This window comes from Elgaria multicarinata, chromosome 2, assembly GCF_023053635.1.
Source record: "Elgaria multicarinata webbii isolate HBS135686 ecotype San Diego chromosome 2, rElgMul1.1.pri, whole genome shotgun sequence".
NCBI classification, from domain to species: domain Eukaryota; kingdom Metazoa; phylum Chordata; class Lepidosauria; order Squamata; family Anguidae; genus Elgaria; species Elgaria multicarinata.
The window spans coordinates 166,792,933-166,813,993 of NC_086172.1; the positions used below are offsets into that span (position 1 = coordinate 166,792,933).

At 46.9% G+C, this 21,061-nt stretch overlaps 1 protein-coding gene across 2 annotated transcripts; it reads right to left on the reverse strand.

Moving 5' to 3' along the window:
* Positions 1-1,051: 1,051 nt before the first annotated feature.
* On the reverse strand, positions 1,052-19,969 carry CKB (creatine kinase B). 2 transcript variants are annotated; one of them, XM_063118099.1, is made up of 8 exons: positions 19,860-19,969; positions 17,085-17,272; positions 14,655-14,809; positions 10,817-10,949; positions 9,532-9,703; positions 5,862-5,985; positions 3,987-4,176; positions 1,052-1,478 (listed from the first exon to the last, which is right to left on the reverse strand). In XM_063118099.1, exons 2-8 carry the CDS (start codon positions 17,260-17,262, stop codon positions 1,300-1,302), a joined length of 1,131 nt encoding a protein of 376 aa, XP_062974169.1. In that variant the 5' UTR covers positions 17,263-17,272; positions 19,860-19,969; the 3' UTR covers positions 1,052-1,299. The 2 variants fall into 2 exon arrangements, with proteins under 2 accessions (XP_062974169.1, XP_062974168.1); XM_063118098.1 differs by lacking the exon at positions 17,085-17,272 and adding an exon at positions 17,858-18,073.
* Positions 19,970-21,061: the final 1,092 nt, after the last annotated feature.

Genomic DNA, 21,061 nt, shown 5'->3' on the forward strand with positions numbered 1-21,061 from the left:
GAATTTCGTGGCAAAGGAGCACCCATAGCCCTGCTGGCTGCCAGAGTGGCCTGGGGCAGAGATACCAAGATTTTATTTTCCTTCCTCTTGAATTCAATAGGAAATTATTACCCAAAACCTAATTTCAGGCAATCTTTATGTGTTAGGGAAATGAAGAGCTTTAGATCCTCACACAGAGGAGGGCCAGGATCTCTTCTCGATCCTCCCAGAGTGCAGGACATGGAATAATGGGCTGAAGTTACAGGAAGCCAGATTCCGGCTGGACATCAGGAAAAACTTCCTGACTGTTAGAGCAGTATGACAATGGTACCAATTACCTAGGGAGGTCGTGGGCTCTCCCACACTAGAGACATCCAAGAGACATCTGGACAGCCATCTGTCAGATATGCTTTAAGGTAGGTTCCTGCAATGAGCAGGGGGTTGGACTCGATGGCTTTGTAGGCCCCTTCCAACTCTACTATTCCATGATTCCTGATGCACACACCCCCACCAGCTATTTGCACTAGCAAAGCTTCCCACAGGTGTACTGGAGGAGCAGAGGTGATGGGGACACCAGCAGTCCAGGGATCACCATGCCCATCAGGAGGGGCTTGGCTCTGTATTGCATGCAGAAGTTCCCAGGTTCAAACCCTCCAGGTAGGGCTAGGAAAGAATCCTACTCAAACCTCTGGAGAGCTGCTGCCAGTCAATGTTGACAATATAAGGCAGCATCTTGTTTCCACGACCTCCCTCTCCACTGACGGAGCTCTTGCACGCACCACCTCCTAAGGACATAAATGCCATGCTGGATTAGACCAAGAGTCCATCTCATCCAGCACCGTTCACACAGTGGCCAACCAGCTTTTGACCAGGAACCCATAAGCAGCACACAGGTGAACAGTACCATCCTGCCCATGTTCCCCAGCAACTGGCATCTCAGTGAGCTCTTGACCATTAGCGTGTGTGTGTGTGTGTGTGTGTGTGTGTGTGTGTGTATATATATATATATATATATATATATATATATATATATATAAATAAATATGCGAGATGGAAGATGACAATCAAGACATTTCTCAGGCCAAACAATGGTTTATTTCAGTTTCTCAGTGACATTTCAGCCATCAAAAAAATAAACTCTAACACATATGGATGGAAGACTTTCTACAAGTGTTACTAAGTGGGAATTTCTCTTTTGACTCCAGGTTTTCTTTTGATTGGAGCGCCTCCTTTTCATGTGTGTATTATATTCATCCAATAAGTTAGGAAGAAGCATGGGGTGAGGGCAGGGGAGGGGGCGCTGGGATGTTAAAGTGCTTTTCATTTCTGACTTGGGATGAGGTTGTCAATGCTCTGGCCCTTTTCAAGGCGTTTCTCCATTTCAATCAGCAGCTTCACTCCGTCAATGACCATCTGTACCAGCTCCACCTCAGAGAAGCCGAGGCGGTCAGCATTAGAGACGTCAAATACTCCTCCCACTGCAGCAGTGTCCACACCACCTAAAAACAAAACAAAATGGAAGGCAGGAGTCAAATTGAGAGGCAGGAGCCTCCACATCAGGCTTACTGGGACAGCTGTGTGGTAAAGTAGACAGACTGCTGGCCTGGATAAGGGAGGCCTGGGATCAAATCTTGGCTCAACCACAAGGGTTATTGGCCAAGTCATTTTCTCTTGAGATAATCCTCCTCACAGGTTTAGGGAGGCAGGACCATGTAAACTTCCCTCAGCTCCTTGGAGGAAGAAGGGAAGCATTCAAAAGGAACAAAACAAAAATATCTGATTTGCTCAAGTGTCACCTTAACTCAGGGGTGGGCAACCTAAGACTTCAGCCTACAGCTCCCTTCAGCCCTAGATCACATAGCCCAAACTTCCCCAATTCTGCACCCTCCAGATGTGTTGGGACTGCAACTCCCACAATTCCCCAGCCAGCCTGACCAATGACCAGGATGGCTGGAGGATTTATGGGAGCTATAGTCCAAAACATCGTGAGGACCACAACTTGTCCATCCCTGCCTTAACTGAAACATGAACCAAATTTGAGGTGGTGAGGGGAGGGCTCCCTGAAGACGAAATGTCCAAGAATCCCAAGTCAAAAAGTATTTCTGTTCAGACCATGCAGAAACTCTCCTGGGGTGGAAGACACAAATACGTGCTTTATTCCTCTGTGCTTAACAGCCTGACAATATTGGCTGTACTGCCTAAGTCAGTAGTTATACCACATTTGCCCACCGCCTGAATAAGAACTCCTCCCTATCTTGGGCGCTATCTGGAGCCAACAGCAAGAAGGTATATCTGGTCTGCTTTTCTTGAAACCTTTGTATAACTCTCCCCCACCTTTTTTTTTTTTTAAATGAACAATACACATGATGGAAAATTACGACAATCCTATATATGTAATGTATGGGGTTTTCTTTTCTTTTTCACGATGTATTTTCTGTTATGTTTTGTTGATATTCACAATAAAAAGAAAGAAGACCACCCAAAGCCTAGTTCAGATGAAAGGTGGAGGCTTGTGCTTGAATGTTTCTCCATTTAAAAGATCCCTGCCTATGGCAAGGTAGGTGTTGGAAGTCGCTCATTATGACAGCCCCCACAGCCCTAGTCTGAGATCTCTTGGAGCAGCCCTTCCCCGCATCCCACCACCGCAACATATACGCTATGATGGGACAAGGGAAAGGCCTTTCTCTGTTGTCGTACCCTGACTGTGGAATGTCCTCCCTTGGAGGCCCAACTGGCACCAACACTGATTTCATTTCAACGCCAAGTAAAAACATGGCTTTTTAACAAAGCTTTTGATGGTTAAATTCCCTAAGATGGCACATTGTTTTAACTGTTTTAATTGTTTTACTGCTTTTAAATTATATATTGTTTTAACTTGGTTTATGATTTAATTTGTTTTTAGCTGTGCATATTTATTGTTTTATACTGTATGCTTTTATCTGTACGCCGCTCTGAGATCTTAATGAGATAGGGCGGGATATAAATGTTTTAAATAAATAATAAATAAATAGTCCCAAGAAGAGTGTCCAAAAATGCAGGCATCATATCAACAAACCAGTTCCAGCACTTCTCATCTCCCCCAGGAGCAGGTTGTTTGAAAAGCTAATGCATCATAATTGCCCAATTAAAACATAAGAAGAGCCCTGCTGGATCAGACCAAGGGTCCATCTAGTCCAGCGTTCTGTTTACATGGTGGCCAACCAGCCATCTGTTGACCAGAAACCCACAAGCAAGACATGATGCAACAGCACCCTCCCACCCATTTCCCCAGCAACTGGTGTACATAGTCCTACTGCCTCTGATACTGGATTGAGATCATAGTCATCAGGGCTATTAGCCATTGATAACCTTCTCTTCCAATCCCCTTATAAAGCCATCCAAATTCAAGAATAAGCCATCCCAAAATACTTTGCATTCCAACAGAGAGAGCTACAACACTATACTGTTGGTGGGAAAACACGTTTGGGGAATAGATGGTTGCTGGAAAACAACTGTACAAACCAGCTATGGTGAGGATTGCAGCTAAGCTTGGAGGGAACTCGGAAGCCTGATGATGTGGCAGATGATGTCATCATCCCTGCCAATCAAAAAATCCTGGCACCTGTGAGCCTTGGTTCCATTACACCATTCGTCACAAAAGACGGATGTTCATTTTAACTTCTCCCCAATATCTTAAGAACATCAGAAGAGCCCTGCTGGATCAGACCAAGGGTCCATCTAGTCAGCACTCTGTGTTCACACAGTGGCCAACCAACTGTCGACCAGGGAACATTTTTTTGTGTATCATGGAACAACACTTTTAGGGAACAGATAAGGCCTTTTGCTTTTGTTTCTTTTTATGCTGGGTTTTTAAATGCCTGCTGAAATTGGTTTATTTTGAATGGTTCCCATTGTACTTCTACAATTCAGTCGGGAACTCCAAGCATCCCAGTTGAAGACTGGGGCTAGTCAATATTAAAAATGAAAAATAAAGAACAAACTGAAGACCCCACATTTCCATTTCTCACCTGTGCCACGTTTCTGCAGCCTCAGCCTCTTGAGGACTTCGCCGAATTTCTCGTGTTTGCCAAGGTTGGGCAGCTTAACGTGGACTCCTGCACGCAGACCCGTGCCCAAGTTGGATGGGCAGGTCAGGATATAGCCGAGGTGGGGGTTCCACATAAATTCATAGGATTTGGATTTGAAGAGTGTTTCGATCTACACAGAAAGACAAGCCACTGTGAAGACCCTATTCCTTTCTCAAGATGGAAGACCGTTGCAGTTATTAATTGTACAAAGGCAGTTTAGCCCCATCTCTGCCCAAAAGACGTTCAGTGGAGGAGCAGCTAATGCCCACATTGCAGGATCATAAGAGTAGCCAGGTTGAATCAGGCCAGAGGCCTGTGTAGTCCAGCATTCTGCCCCCACCGTGGCCAATCAGATGCCTGTGGGAAGCCCACAAGTAAGACATGAGCACAACAGCACCCTCCTGCCCATGTTCCCCAGCAACTGGTATTGAGGCATGCTGCCTCTGATACCGGATATAACATATAGCCATCATGACAAGCAGCCATCGACAGAGCAATCTTCCATAAATTTGTCTAACCCTCTTTTGAAACCACGCAAAGTTGGTGGCCATCACTACAACCTGTGGCTGCAAATGCCATAGTCCAACTATGCGCTGTGTGAAGAAGTCCTTCCTTTTATCTGAATCTCCCGCCCTTCAGCTTTGTGAGATGACCCCACTGGATTTTAGTATTATGGGAGATCAGGATGTCTGGCAAGGTTTTCCACTCAACGCAGTTTCCCACCTTGGAAAGCTCTTTACTCCCTTTAATGCAGTTTGATGGGGGAGCGGCAGCTATAAGAGGCCGGTGTGTGATTTTCACAATTTAACAGATGGGGTAAAAAGCTGCTGATTTTACCTCCAACGGAGGGCTATAGCTAACCCCCTTGCATCCTAAGTGAAAAAGGAGTCAGAACCTTGATTCTCCCCAGTCCTATCAGGAAGTCGTGCAGCAGGCGTGGCTTCCTCTGATACTTGACAGACCCTGTTATGTGGCGCAACTGCTAGAAGAGGCAGCAGCCAAATGCGGGTGTGCTTAATACAGGATCTAAAGGCATGGAAGGAATCTCTACACATGAATCCTTTTCAAAACTCCTTGTGGATGCCCCTTCGGGCCCTTGAGCAAATCACCCTCCACAGGTGCCTCTCCCAGCTCAACAGCATTGTGGTCTTCCTCATTCTTGCTACCCCCTGCTTGATTGACAGGAGAGAGCCAGTGAGCAAGCAGACAGGAGCATCTGCTGCCCCTCCTTCTCCCCACCACGATTGTCTGGGCCAGAGCGAGAGGCCGTTGAATGAGCAGGGTGCAAGCGGTCTTTATCAGCGGGGCCCTGCTACGGTGTAGGAAGGAGCCCAGCTAGGCTGCCCTGATGTCAGGTTACTGTAGACATGAATGCGACTTCTGAAGCCGCGCACAGCTGCCTGCAAGGGCGTTTTGCATCTGCAGCCCAACCAACAGGGTTAGAGGAATGTTGCTGAAGCAGGCAGAGCTGTTAGCATCCCGATTCCAATCAGGAACTTCAGAGACAAAAGTCTCCCTTAAAGGTGCGCACGAGCCACTGTCGCTGCTCCCCGGATCTCTGTTCCTCCAAATCCAAAGAGGGAGGAAGCTCCAGGGCTGGCAGATGGGACAGTGGCGTTGGGAGGGATCTGCAAACGCACTGCGCCACCACCTCTTGCCTGGAGTGGGAATTCAAAGCCACGCTGACACATTTATTTATTTTAGAGCCGACACTTAAGTCAGCACTTTGGGCTTGAGCATTGCGGAGAAGGCTGCACCAATTCAATCCCTTAAGGAGGACTGCATCCATTTGCCTCCGCCACCAGTCATATTTACCTGCGTTAGCCCAGTACAGAAGCGGGCAAAGACTTCCTTCATGTTTCCACCTTTCTGCATGGAGATAACTCTAAGGTGGTCTTCCTCATTGATCCACACAAGGAAGGTCTTGTTGTCATTATGCCTGGGAAGACAAGCCAGCAAAGCGGGTGAGCGCACGCCACAGTTCTTTCACCCAAGCCGCAGACCTAGTCAAAGCTAGCCCATACTTTGATCTAGATTATACGTGGGCACCAAACATTAGTTTCTGCTTTAGAAATGCCTTCCACAAGTACCGACTGAACTCGTACACAAGTTACTCAACTGTGGCCCCATTGAAGGTTACTCAACTGTGGCCCCATTGAAGGCAATCACAACTACCCCAAGCAGCTTGGAGCTTTCTGCTTTGAACGGAATATCGTGCATACCACAAGCGCACCAATTGGCCATAAACTGATTTGCAGCATGTTTTGATGGCTATAAAGAGACCAATGTGAGGAATGTCGTTATTCCCTCACCTAGGACAGTTAGTCAGTCCAGGGGCTGCTTGATCCCAAACTAAAACCAATTCCTTTCTCATGCCAGCTTCCTGGTTTTAAGATGCAAACCATTTTTATGCTGAAGCTGTTTTATGGACACTGGTTTTAGTGAACAGGCAGATGGAAAGGACAGGTTATGATAAAATGGGGGTGGGTAAATTCCTGGAGGAGAAGGCTATCCATGGCTACTAGCCCTGATGGTTATGTATCCGAGGCAGTAAGCCTGTATGCAGCAGTTGTTGGGGAACATGGGTGGGAGGGTGTTGTTGCACCATATCCTGCTTAGTTGCTCCCTGGCTGATGGCTAGTTGGCCACTGTGTGAACAGAGTGCTGGACTATATGGACCCTTGGTCTGATCCAGCATGGCACTTCATATGTTCTTATGATACAGTATGTACCATGCACTGCTACAAGCACACTGGAAAATTACAAGTACTGCATTTATAGCCCCCCTTTTCTCTCTCTCTGAACTCAAAGCACCATGCACAAGGTTCCCAGGAGGTCCCCCACCCTAGCACTAAACAGGACCAGATCTACGTAGCTGTATCTAAGGAGCTGCAGGGACAGGGGGTAGTGGTGGAGCACATGCTTGGCATGCTGAAGCGCCCAGGTGAAACCCACAGCATCTCCAGGTAGGGCTGGGAAGATCCTGGAGAGCCACTGCCCGCCAGCATCAACCATACTGGGCAAGATGGGCCAATGTTCTAAGGCAGGTTCTCATGTGCCCAGCTGCACCGTGGCCCCTCATGTGCTCTAGAACCCAAGTACTATTGAGTCCTCATTGGTTCAGGCTCTGGGAGAGCAGCACTACTTAAGAAGATGTCATTGCTAACGGGTATATTATGTGGCATGGCTGAAAATGTAGAGAACCTCCCCACCCCACCCCGACTTCCCATTCTCCATCAACTTCATTTTAAGCTAAGCACTTTGCAAGCTGCCCCTTTGCTTAGCTGTCCTGCAGGACCCCGGAGCAGACCTGCTGCTTTGTTGGCGACACAGGAGAGCCAATGTTTTAAGTCAAGAAGTTCATTTCTTGGGTCCTGCTGAAGCTGGGCCTTCCCATTTAGGTTCCTGATGCTCAGCTACCATGAACAGTACTATCCATTTTGTTGGTCCTTGATGGGGTCATGTGATTAACTGCCTTGCTAGAGATGTTGGTTTCAGAAGTGCATTGGAAGGTTACATCAGAAAACTAAAAGCTTCCAAGATAAATGGTTAGGGGTAGTTACGAATGTGCAGGACAGAGTCTGTTTTCTTAAGATACCTACATTTTAATAATAATAATAATAATAATAATAATAATAATAATAATAGTGAAATGTGCCACTTTCTGTGTCTTAATAAAAGTTCTGAAACATGGAGTGCATCTCTTTCGGCTCCAAAAATGGCTTTTTCGATTTTTAGCTGTAAGTGCTCAAAGCCAGGAGGGATAGTGGATAGCATGCTGGATCTGAACCTGGCATTTGCATTTGGTAGCTACCTGACTTGGTAGCCTTGGCAAGTGACCATTTCTCTGCCTAATCAACTTCAAAGTTATTTCACAGATAAAAATACTATAGGTGTGAAGATCAAATGAAATAGCCATTTGTATGCCACTTTTGAGGCCTTACACCCAACTAAATTCTCCAAGAGGTAGCACAGGGCTATTTACAGTTCAGTCCTCTTGCCCACGGCTGCCATAACTCATACTACTGATAGCCACCAGACACTGTATAGAACACAAAGGAAGACAGTCTGTGTCCATATAGGCCACCACAGGAGGAGAACGTCAATATCATAATCCAGGCTACTGGAAGAATTATGCAACTTGGGTTTAGTTTGCATAGCTGGAATTAATTTTAATCACAGAACTGGCATTCGATAGCACCAGATTTAGCTTTTTCCAATTCTCCCCAGAATGCACTCTGGTTGTGGTTTAGAGCTCTTGGTTGCTTCTCATTGCCTTGATTCCAGGGTAACTCATGGCCCTCCAGATGCTTTGCCCTCCAGCTCTAGCTAACATAACCACTGATGAGGTATGATGTGAGTTGTAGGCCAAAACATGTGAAGGGCCATGTGATGTCAAACCTTGCTTTATTCCTTTTGAGGCAAAACTCTGGAAGGTTCTGCCAATCTTACTAGAAGATATAGATCTTTGAGAAGGGGGAATGCCAGGGTTAATTGGGCAACTGCCATTTAATAGGCTGCAAGAATTGGGCTGTCAAATGAACTGTGGAGATACAACTAGGTTGAATCCTGTTTTTTTCCTGAGATAAAGGCAAACACCATCCTGGGAGCTATTATAACAATTCCAAGTCAGTTTAGTGGAATAGAGTTTTCCCACCACTGTTCTTCTGAGCCCACACCTAGTTACAGAAGGCCTGTTAGAATATGTTGATTAACTGAAACGGGTTTCCCAATGTGCCAGTACCTTATGTATCATATTAGATTGGTTAAGTGAAAGATCTTACTCTGAAGTATTTCAGAAGATCAGGAGATAACGGGCAGTATTCAATCGGCCCCTGAGCCCCTGCTGATGGTGTTGTGCCAGTGGGACCCGGTGCTTGATCAGTGGGGAGTTAGCGCTTCAAAAATGAACCCTGGAAACGCTCTTTTCTGAACTGGAACTGCTTCAAAAGAGGTCCATTCTGCAATCTCTGTTAGTCTGCCCTGTTTGGGAGACCAGCATTTCTGCTCATTTGGGGTGAATTTAACAACTGCTAGCTCCCCGTTGTGCTAGCAGTGGGCCCCACTGGTGCACAGACAGCATGGGATACAACCCTGGGTCTACAAGACAGCCCTTCTATCTTTGACAATGCTTTTGAGGGTGATTACTGAACTAGAGCAGCCATACCAAGATGTCCTGGTGCCTAAAGAGCATTTCTGTGCATACAGCATTTTCCCAGCTCAGGTATCAGTGTTGAATGGCAATCTTTAGAGGGGGATATTGTTTGGCAGCAGATGTCCTGAGACTCATAACTTCAAGTGTTAAGCGCATTTCAGCCAGAGCTTCATAGCTTCTCACATCTACTGAAGCTACTCTTCATCAAGACCAACATCTACCTATATTAGGGCGGTGTTTTAAGTCACACCTGCTGCTCGTCAAATCATCATTCAGGTCTCCCTGGAGGAAATGGAAACAACTTCACCATTTCTACTGGGCGTCACTCACCAGATACCGCGGCCATCGGGCCAGTCTCGTGCCATGCCAGAGGCCAAGAGGAGAGGAGAAACAGGCTTGTCAAACAGGAAGTGGTCATCAATGAGCTGCTGCTGTTCGTCATCTGTCATGTTCTTCAGGGCATAGTACTTTCCATTGAGGTCTCCTTCCAGGTTAGCCAAAGCTGGAAGAAAGAAGACAGAGAGGCTTGCAGGATGCGTGCGTCTGTGTTTGTTGTTGTTAAGAGTCAAATCAACCCACAGATCTTAACACGACTACAAGCAAGGTTCTTATTCTGACTTACAGTTCGGTAGGCCAAGACAGCAACAAAATTAAACTTAGCTAGGGAATCTGAGGGTGTTGAAAAACAAAACAAAATGCTGTGGGTTTTAAAAAAACAAAAAAACTATTCCAGCAGAGCAACTAGCTGGCCATTTTCCAAGAGGTCAAGAGATGGTGGAGGGGGGGAAGGCAAGCTTAACTCTGCTCATCAGCTCGCCCTTTGAGTTGCTCCATGCGTCAATGTGAAGTTGCTGGAACCTAATAAATAGTGCTTGTATTCTGCTGTCAGGTACGTGTTCCAGAACTGGGGGAGGCGAGTTGCTTCATACCAAGCCAAGGTTGATATACGGGCATGTGAAATTCCCACAGCCCAACTTCCTGTTCCAGGTGTGCCTTGGCAGGCCCTGTGTTTGCCTCTATTGTGAGGTAAACGTCCTCTTTCACACTGAAAAGTGGAGGTAAAAGCACGTGCCTTGGACTATGAGGTGTACCGATTCCCAGTTTTCTAGCTCATGCGAAGGATCTCAACTGGGTACATCATGAGAGAACCATATCAGTCACAAGCATCTCAGTTAAAATAAAATTGGTGTCATGGATTTAAGACCAGTGATTCACCCGTTTTACATTCTTCATTGCCTATTTGATTATCAGGGTATCGCAGGACTGGCTCAAAACATTCTGCTGCCTGAAATAAAGGACAAGATGACAACCCTCTCCCATTTTACGTATAGAAGTAAAACAGACTGACAGTTGAATCTTACTTCAACACTGGGATGGAAGAGCACCTTCCACTACACCTGGGTGTAGCAGGCTGGTTGAGGTAGCACAGAGCACCCCACCCACCCCATCTCCCAACATATTACTGCTGTTCCCTGACCCAAAACATCTTCCGCCTCAGGCAGTCACCACACTCTACTTCATAGTAGGGCTGGCCCCGGGTTAGTTTGAGCGCTGAGGCCAAGTTCGGCTTCTTTGCACCATGCACTTCTAAGCAGCAAGCTGTGTTGAACTTTACCTTCCACAGAAAGCTTTTCAATAGCACGTCTCTCTCCTCTGCTACAATGAGGGGGAAGGCAGAAGCCACGAACACTCCTGCCAGTTCGGACACGTGAACTTAGGACGTAGTTGGGGTCCAGATCATCACCGCCCTACAAGACAGGGAAAAAAAATACCTTAAATAGTTTCATCACAACAGCAGAAGACCTATCATCAAGTCCTGCCTAGAATTACATGCTCACTTAGTGCTCAGCAATTTAATGAGCACAGCCAAGCATTATTTGGTATGAATACAAGGCATCCTGTTAAGCTTTTGTAGTGAGGCTTTAATGGCTTCCCTCACAGCCTTTAATTATGAAATGCTGGGTGTACAATTCCCAGCCAGCAGAACACAAGTTCTCAGCTGCCTCCATCTGCTATGGTCATTTACAATAAAAAGAAAGAAAAGAATTCCTGGTAGCAGTTTAGTGCTGTTTTATACTTTCACTTCAGATGTGTGTGTTTTAAAAAAGTCCAACTCCTAAATAACAGTGCTGGTCCTGTGGAAGTCCTGCGGAAGGAAGAATCTTAGAGCAACTTTTGTTCCAAGCCTTATAGATAATAAAGGAAGAATGAAATGCCCCCAGAGACAGGAAGGTGCATTGTTATGGCTGATCTTCGTACTAGAGATGGGCCATGAGCAGCAAAGACAAGAGTTGCTCTAGGACCAAGAGACAGCTCCTGGGAATGTCTTGCTTCATGCTCATAGGATAAATTGTTCTGAGGTAGGGTGACCATATGAAAAGGACATGGCTCCTGTATCTTTAACAGCTGCATAGAAAAGGGCATTTCAGCAGGTGTCATTTGTATGCATGCAGCGCCTGATGAAATTCCCTCTTCATCACAACAGTTAAAGCTGCAGGAGCTATACTAGAGTGACCAGATTTAAAAGAGGGCAGGGCACCTGCAGCTTTAGCTGTTGTGACAAAGAGGAAATTTCACCAGGTTCTCCATATATACAAATAGCACCTGCTGAAATTTCTTTTTCGATACAACTGTTAAAGATACAGGAGCCCTGTCCTCCTTTTCATATGGTCACCCTATCTGAGGTGCGTTTTGTCCATCAGGTCAGGCCAGCTAGCCACCCTGGGGAGTCGCTGCCACTTCATTTATGCAGCTCTGACTTCAATGAAAAGCAGAGAAAGTGCCTTCCCCCCCCCCCCTCAACCCTGTCCAAATGCAGCTTGGAGTACTGGCCATAGCAGATGGAGGCAGCTGAGAATTTCTTTTGCAGCCATCAGCAATATGGCGCCCCATCAGTCTTGGCTCCTCAGGATGCTCTCTGTGTGTGTGTTAAGAGACTGGACAAGGTAACTCCCATACGTTCTTTGAGGCCCTATCTATTCTATGTGAATGCTCATTACTGGTTTATTATATTCCATTAAGGTGACCATATGAAAATAAGGACAGGGCTCCTGTATCTTTAACAGCTGCATAGAAAAGGGCATTTCAGCAGGTGTCATTTGTATGCATGCAGCGCCTGATGAAATTCCCTCTTCATCACAACAGTTAAAGCTGCAGGAGCTATACTAGAGTGACCAGATTTAAAAGAGGGCAGGGCACCTGCAGCTTTAGCTGTTGTGACAAAGAGGAAATTTCACCAGGTTCTCCATATATACAAATAGCACCTGCTGAAATTCCTTTTTCGATACAACTGTTAAAGATACAGGAGCCCTGTCCTCCTTTTCATATGGTCACCCTATCTGAGGTGCGTTTTGTCCATCAGGTCAGGCCAGCTAGCCACCCTGGGGAGTCGCTGCCACTTCATTTATGCAGCTCTGACTTCAATGAAAAGAAGAGAAAGTGCCTTCCCCCCCCCCCCCCTCAACCCTGTCCAAATGCAGCTTGGAGTACTGGCCATAGCAGATGGAGGCAGCTGAGAATTTCTTTTGCAACCATCAGCAATATGGCGCCCCATCAGTCTTGGCTCCTCAGGATGCTCTCTGTGTGTGTGTTAAGAGACTGGACAAGGTAACTCCCATACGTTCTTTGAGGCCCTATCTATTCTATGTGAATGCTCATTACTGGTTTATTATATTCCATTAAGGTGACCATATGAAAATAAGGACAGGGCTTCTGTATCTTTAACAGTTGCATAGAAAAGGGAATTTCAGCAGGTGTCATTTGTATATGTGGAGAACCTGGTGAAATTCCCTCTGCATCACAACAGTTAAAGCTGCAGGTGCCCTGCCCTCTTTTAAATCTGGTCACTCTAGTATAACTCCTGCACCTTTAACCGTTGTGATGAAGAGGGAATTTCACCAGGTTCTCCATATATACAAATGACACCTGCTGAAATTCCCTTTTCCGTGCAACTATTAAAGATACTGGAGCCCTGTCCTCCTTTTCATATGGTCACCCTAATTCCATTCTTCAAGAGAGTTCCTCATTACAAGCTTCACCTTTAGGAGTGGGGGTGCAGAGAGAAGAAAAGGACCTTATATTGCACTGGCAACTGTCCAGTAGAAGGAAGTGTGTAATATTGCATGAATACCATTCCACTGGTGCCATGTGCACATGTGAGAGGAAAATATCTAACCCAGAGTCCCCAATGTGGCATTCGTGGGCACCATATGACCCACAGGGACTTCCAATGGTGCCCAGCTCTCCCCTCCCTGCCTCCTTAAAAATAAATTTCTCTTTCTAGCCTTGCTCTTTCTCTCTCCCTACCCCATGCACCTCTTTAGTTCAATTTTGACTAGCCAGCCCCTCATGGCAGCCATTATGTGACTAACCACATCCACCATGGGAGCCATTTTGTGGAGGTGCGCACAGCAGTTTCTCAAATGTGTTCATGCAGCCAAAGATCCCTGATCTGAGCAGAACCATTTAAAGGAGCAATACTCCTGAGCATTCACATGAAGTGGCAATCTCCACATTGGGAATGAACCCTAAGAGCAAGGCCTTACCAAGGCTCAAGATTTATATCTGCACCCATGTCTAAGCAACCACTATTACAACATATTGTCCAGGATGGCCTCCTTTAAGAAGTTCAGTCTTCTTATCCTATGGCAGAGGAGATACAGAATCATGGGGTGTCAAGAGTGAAGGGGCCTCATAAAGCTGATGGCTATAGAACAGCTAACTTTGGCTAGTGATCCAACTTGTATTTTGAGGAAAGGAAGGCATTTACTGGCGATCCTGTTCCAGACCCAGGGGTGAGTGATGGGGAGAAACCTGCGGCTACCATAACAGCCTACAGCTGGCAGGCTATTTGGTGGGTAAAAGCATCACTTCAACATTCCCCTGCGGCAGCAGAACTAATCATCTTAGTCAACCGCAACCATGCTAAGGTCAATCTAGGGATGTCTTCAGGGCTGGGCAGAGGGGGGGCAGTGGGGGCCTGTTGGCATGGGCTTACGATTTTGAGGGGGCCTACTCTGAGTCCCCCTGGGCAAAGTTGCTTGATTTTTCTGTTGTTGATGATGAATTTGCCCAAAGAAAAGCACGTAAAGCATTTCTGGATGTGAAGAAGTGATGTCTTATATACATCTTGAATAAAAGTGCTTGCCACTACCTTTTTTTATATAAATCGTTCTTGTTCATATGTATTTAGAACTGATTAAAAATACTTAATGAGCAGTTTGAAATGGGGTCTACATTTCCTATCTGGCCCAGGCCTATTACCAGCTTTGCCCGGCCCTGAATGTCTTTAAGTAAGCAAAAACGATGCTAAATAGAAAGACCATCTGGCAGATACATCGGATATAAACCATGTTAAGAGAGATGGTGGGTGGGCACAGACCCGCGCACAACCAAGAGGGCAAGTTAACATATTATTCTGCTAAATATTGGCTTGTTTTAAGAGGTTTCACTACCTGCAAGTTTTCAGGATTCAAGTCCGTCTTGTGCAGGTCCGTAGGCTTGTACCCTCCATGTCGGTCCTCAATAATTTTGTCAAGGATGTCCTTAAACACTACATATGTGTCCTCGTCTCCAGCTGCGCATCCTACTGTCATAATGTAGGGGTGACCTATAGAGGTTAACAAGCCAGAAGAGCTGAGTTGGGATGGTGCTCCAGTAGAGTTGGGACGACCCTCAAGATTCCAGCCCCTTGCATTCCTGCTCCCAACTCCTCAGGAAGACGAACACCACCGAATTTTGCATCCCATTCGTTTTACGAGGTATAAACAAAGCATAACTGGCTGTGACATAAAAGGCCAATCCAATTAAGATTTTACACTTTGCATACAAGTTTGAGAAACCATCTGGTAGGCTGAGTTATTAAAAGGTATGTACTCTCGGTTTAGGAGAAGGGTCTAGATCTCTGTATGGATTACTTCAAACTGATGCAATCAGAAAAACTGAAGTTCTGTAGTTACAATTCATTGGTTTATTCATATTGCAAAGAGACCCAAGTGCTTGGCCGCTATTGCTTGCATACAGTGCAAACATTAAAATTCTGCACCCAAGCCGTCCAAATTTTGCAGTTAGTACACGTTAATGCAAATTAGAAAGGGAAAACTTTGTTTTTGCATAATTCATTCTGCAATATATACTTTTGCATAATTTAATCAGGCAAGCGCAAGGAGCTAAGGCAGGGTCCTGACCTCCACCCTCACACCACCTCCAGAAGCTTATTCAGGGATCTCTGGCTTCTAAGGTTTCAGCAGGCATTGCGATAAGGGCTAATTTATTCCTTTATTTCTTTAAGCTAGCCAAACTCTTAATTTGATACTACAACCTGTGCTTCACAGAGTCATGGCATACCCACGGCCCTACTGCTCTGGTTGTACCTTCTCTCCAAGGACTAACTTCCATCAGGGTTACACATGAGTTGCCCAGAACGGATTTAGAACCATAATGGCTCAACTGCATCTACTGGAAAATGAAAGTATTGACGGGCCACGGGTGCAGACGGGAGGTAGCCATGTTGATCATAAGAAAAATACCAAAATCCATATTGGTGTAATACCTTTCTTAGGCCAACAAAAAGATCCCCAAAATGTGCAAACTTCCAAGATCTCCAGATCTCTTCATCAGGCAAGTTGTTGATGGCTTCAACAAACTTTATTTATTTTTTACAGGATCTAAAATTGTCTCCAGTTTAGTTAACATAAAAGACTGCCCAGTTCTTCTCTGTCATCCACTGGTAAAAAGGGATCTGTGTACGTCACCCGGGATGGAAAGATGTCTGAGGAACAGCTGGATTTTATATTTCCAAAATAGAGGGTTCCATCAGGTTTCCCTTTCTTGCTCCCAGCGGCCTTAAGCTGTGGGTCCAACCTCGCAACCGCCACGTGACCTGCAGAACCTAATTTGAATGTCCGCAGACCTCCTGCTCCCCCACTTCAGCTTGCTAATCTGAACACACAGGCTGAAAGTGCAGACACTGCGGCTTAACCATCAAGCCAGGATCCTCACCCACCCACCCCACTCCCAAGCCTGCTTTTTGTAACATCTTGCCCAATGAAGAAATCTGAAGATATTGAAAGTTGGCACTTTTTCTTTCTTTTCTTTTTGGCGATCTTTTTGTTGACCTAATAAAAGGTATTTCACCAACATGTTTTTTGCAAGTTAGAAATCTCTAGAATGTGATGCAATCATTCTGGCTCCAGGTCAGAAGTCTGTCCCATCTGACCACAGATGAGTGGGGATTGGGATCCATCAGCTGTAGATTCCTATACAGGACCTTTGTTGTGCCAATAAAAGGCTATTTAGCCTAGCATCCAGTGGCTGGCCAGTTGTCGGAGAAACGTACATGCAGGGCATCAAGACAACAGCTTTCTCCAAAATGCCTGGTACTCAAAGGTATAATATATTTCATTTTCATTGGAATCCAGAAAGCAGGACACAAGAGCAATCGCCTTCTCCTGCCATTTCCCCCACAGCTAACTGATATTCAGAGGCATATTGGCTCCTAGCCTGGAGGTAGCCAACATGACATTGGTAATATCTTTCATCAATTCCCTTTTTAAAGTCAATAAAATGGTGTTCTTCACCAAATGTGGTTAGTAGTATTAGGGAGTGGTTTCCATGTTAGGAAGTGGAGAAAATCCAACAAGAATTAAGAAGTTCCATCATATGTTATGGTTAGATTCAACTAGCAGCCATTTCGTTTTGGTTTGGGTTTCTTATTCTAACCATCTTGCATTTCTGTAGCCACAAATGTGACATCTCTCTCTCTCTCTCTCTCTCTCTCTCTCACACACACACACACACACTGCACCAATATCAGCTGAAGCAAAAGCCACTGTTATTCTCAGCTGGTTCACAGAGAAGCATCTGAAGGCTTTTTTTCTTTTTACCAGGATTATCAACCCCAGTCTGAATGAGATCATCCACGGTGTAGCCACTCGAAGTGACTCTCCCTCTCAGTTTCTGGTACAATTCCAGGGTTAGAACCTTGGCCATGTGGTTGTTGTGGGCGCTCAGGTCTGGATATTCCTCATCAGGAGGCAGTTTCTGGTTATTAATGGGGGCCATTTTGATCTTGCTAGAGAGTGACAAAACACAAACACTGCAGGGTTAAGATAGACAGCAAAACATCACCAAGATCTGCTCCCCCTTTTATTTGCCAAAGAAGTGCTGCAGAAGATATATCCAAGTTTTAGAAAGGGAAATTAGAACCCCGCTTCAATTTTGGCTTTTTTTTTTTTAAGATGCTCGCATTGTGCATCAAATTGAATATTTAGCAGAGCAGTTACATAGGGGCTTTTGTGGCAACTGGCCATGCCATACATCAATCCAACCTTCCCCTCCAGATGTGTTGGACTACAATGCCTATCATTGCTGGGGATGATGGGCGTTGTAGTCAAACACCTCTGGGGAGCTGCATTTCAGGGAAGTCTTTGCTGGATTAAATGGTTTGCAATCCTCAACAAATAAAGCCGTCACTCTGGCTAAGACAAAGGGGTTTGCTTCCTTCTTCAGGGTTTTTTTTTGGGGGTGGTTGGCTTTTAAGTCGCTAGGCCTTCTGGAAGCCTCAAGGAGCTCTTTCTGATGCCATTTTCAAAGCAGCACTTCCTCGTTATCGAAGAGAGAACAGATCCGGATCAAAAAAGGCACCAAAGTCCTTTACCTGGGTTATCAACCCCCGTCTGAATCAAATCGTCCACAGAAAATCCGCTAGAAGTCAGTTTATCCCTCAACTTGGCATACAACTCCAAGGTCAGCACTTTAGCCATGTGATTGTTGTGGGTGCTCAAGTCGGGATACTCATCCTCTGCATCAAAGTTCTTCTTCAAGAGGTTGTGGCTGTTTGAGAATGGCATGGTGGGCAGCTGACTGTGGGCAGCTAAGGGAGAAGAAGAAAAAGAAGAAAGGGGAGCACCCCGTCACCTTGCCTCCTCTGGGGTTATTAACTCAGCAGCCGGCCTCCGGAAGGAAGATGGGCCCGCGGTGGAAGGTCACCTTGCCACTCGCCCTACCTGCCCATGCAAAGACTTTGCCTGCGCCGCACCTGCCCTTGTGGACTCTCGCCAGGCACGTGGCAAACATGGCTCAGCTCCTCCTCCCGGCGCAGGTGGCGGCCCCCTGCGCATCCAGCAGGAAGCCGCGCTAAGAGACTTGCCCAAGGTCAAGGCGAGCAGCAGTGGCAGCGCCAGGAATAGAAAGCCCGACAGCCGCCCGGCTTCCTCGACCAGAGCCTGGCCAAGGAGCGCCTGCCTCCCTTCCTTCCCTTGGTCCCCGGGGGGTCACCTTCAAGGCGAGCGAGCAGACATTTTGCTGCCAGGGAAAAGGGGAAGGGCTGGGGAGGGAGAGGCTGCTCGAGGCCTTCTTCGCGGCAAGCCGGGGGAGCCGTCGTGGGTCGTCCCCCGCCCCGCTTCCTCCGCTTGCGAGCTGCTCCGGCTGCCGCCGGGCTTGCAAAGCCGAGCGGGCTGCGACGCGAACCGGAGGAGCCGCCCCGCCCTTCGGCTCCAGCGCCGCCTCGCTCGCGCGCCCCAGGCACCGGCTCTCGGCTGCCTGTCGCAAGAGCAGAGGAGCCGGTTCGGAAGGCGGCTTCTTTGGCACGAACAGCCCGGGAGGAAGGGCAGGAGCGAGGGCGGGAAGCCGCTGCCTACGCCGCGTCGCTCCCGTGGCACCGGCGACCGAGAGCTTTCGCAGCCCAGCAGGTGGAGAGAGAGTGGCGGGGCGGACGGGCGGGCGCCGCGCCCTGGAGCGAGCAGGGGCGCTGGCGGGAGCGCACGGGGCGTTACGCGCCGAGGCTGGTGCCGCGGAAGCGGAGGCTGCAGCTCGCTCCTTCGGCCTCGCTCCAGCCAGGGGTCCGGGGGTGGGCGAGGAAAAGCCTGGCTTCGGGGGAGATGTCGGGACGGAGGAGGAAGAGGAAGGCGACCAGGGAAACGGCAGATTCCTACAGCTTCTGGTTCCTCGCCCTCCCGCTCCAGGACGGCGGCTTTTGCCCAGCAGCGCAGACCCACATCTTTGCGCACATCTTTGCCCCCCCCCTTCAAAAATTATCTATCTGTCTATGGATCTATCTCGCAGCCTAACCCATCCTACCACTAAAGGTGCTCCTGCTACTGATTCCTTCCCCACTGCCTTTCTTATCAGCCTGGCTGGAAGGGACGAATTGAAAACGAAAGAACCCCATTATATAACGAACTTCTGCGCTGGGGAGGAAAGGTATGCAAATACTCTGCTAAATATCAATTCAAGACCAGGTCATCTGGATGGAGGAGACCCAAAGCCGGGACAAAACCAAGGTACCCACGGGCAAAACAAAACAAAAATTCCCAAAAATAATAATAATAATAAAACGAGGAATAAAATTGAAGCATCTCCCTGGTATATTTGACGCATCCATGTTCTGTGCCGTATCCCTCTTCCTCCCGCAAGCAGAAACAAGCGAAAAACGGGATTTAGCGTAAAAATAAGCATCCCCGCCGCCGTAAAGTGCTTAAAAACGCACACACACACAAAAAGAAAGTTATCCTTCTCCCTCGATTTTTCGTTCCCACCCCCCTCCCCAAAAGATAGGGATAATCCCGACCCAAGTGTACGAGGCTAACTGGAGCCTCATTCCGGGGTAAGGAGAGCTACGGTGCAAAATGCCCCCCCCCGCTCCGCACCCCAGGACTTACCGCGGGTTGCGGAGAAGGCAAACGCACAAGGCAAACGCGATCTGCCTCTTTACAACCTCGCTGCTCGCCCAGAAAGACCTGCCAGGAATGGGACTCTAACCCCACCTTCACATCACTTTTATATACACCCATCCCAGGCTGCCTATTGGCTAGTATTTATATTCCATTCATTCCATTGGCGACTTGCTTCCACTGGAGGTGGTGGTGGAGGGTGGATGAGACGTCTTCGGGCCATTCTTTGCCCATTGTTGCTCCCCAGTTTGCTGCCGGGTGTCTTAGTCGAGGGCGCGGGGGGGGGGGGGTGACTGAGCCCCGGACTCGAATTCTCTGACCTGGATGAAAAGATATTCTGCAAAAGATCTTCTTCCTTTGTTTTAAACTGAACAATTTTAATTGGCTGTGTTTGATCTTCTTTCTTTTTTTGTTTCAATCCTATGTGCATGGTTCCGGAATCTATTTTAGATACGGAGCAGTATATTATTATTATTATTAATAATAATAATAATAATAATAATAATTAATAGAGAGTTATGGGGGAGGGGAGACTGGCTGGGGATATATGATGTTACATAGGATGCAACCCTATGCAGGCTTTTTCCTTGGGAGGCGAGGGGCACCCAAGCAAAGGCAACTAAAGAAAGTAGTAGCAAGTGAGTAAAAACCCCTTGGATGGCACAGGGCTCCTTTCTAAGTAAACATGTACAGGATCAAGCTACCCGCGCCTTCTAATGCCACAAATATAGGTTGGGTTCCTAACAGTGTATCTTGGATCACCAGGTATATGGCTATTTGTGTCCAGCTTTTCTTATTCATGGTGCCTGGCTTTTTTTGAGAACTTGAGGTGGATTGCGAAAAAGAAGCTGGAATAAAAAGAAAAGATTTAAGGAACTGCAGCTAGCAGGGCCAAAGAGTCATGTGAGTGATTAGCGGCCTTTTCTGGGTAAACGTCATAGAAGTTATCATCAAGAGAGCGTTGGGCTGCAATTTCTACAGCTTTGTCTAGGAATTGACCCTCTGCTAATAGAGGCTATTATTACTACTACTATTATTAATTACTATTAATAGAGGCTATACTCCAGTGCCAGTGAAGTGGTGAATCCGCTCCAGGTTCCAGTCAGAATTCTAAAGGAGCTATCCAAGGTGCTCCTTTAGAGTTCTGACTGCTTCTGACTAAAACCCGGAGCGGATTCACTGCCACACTG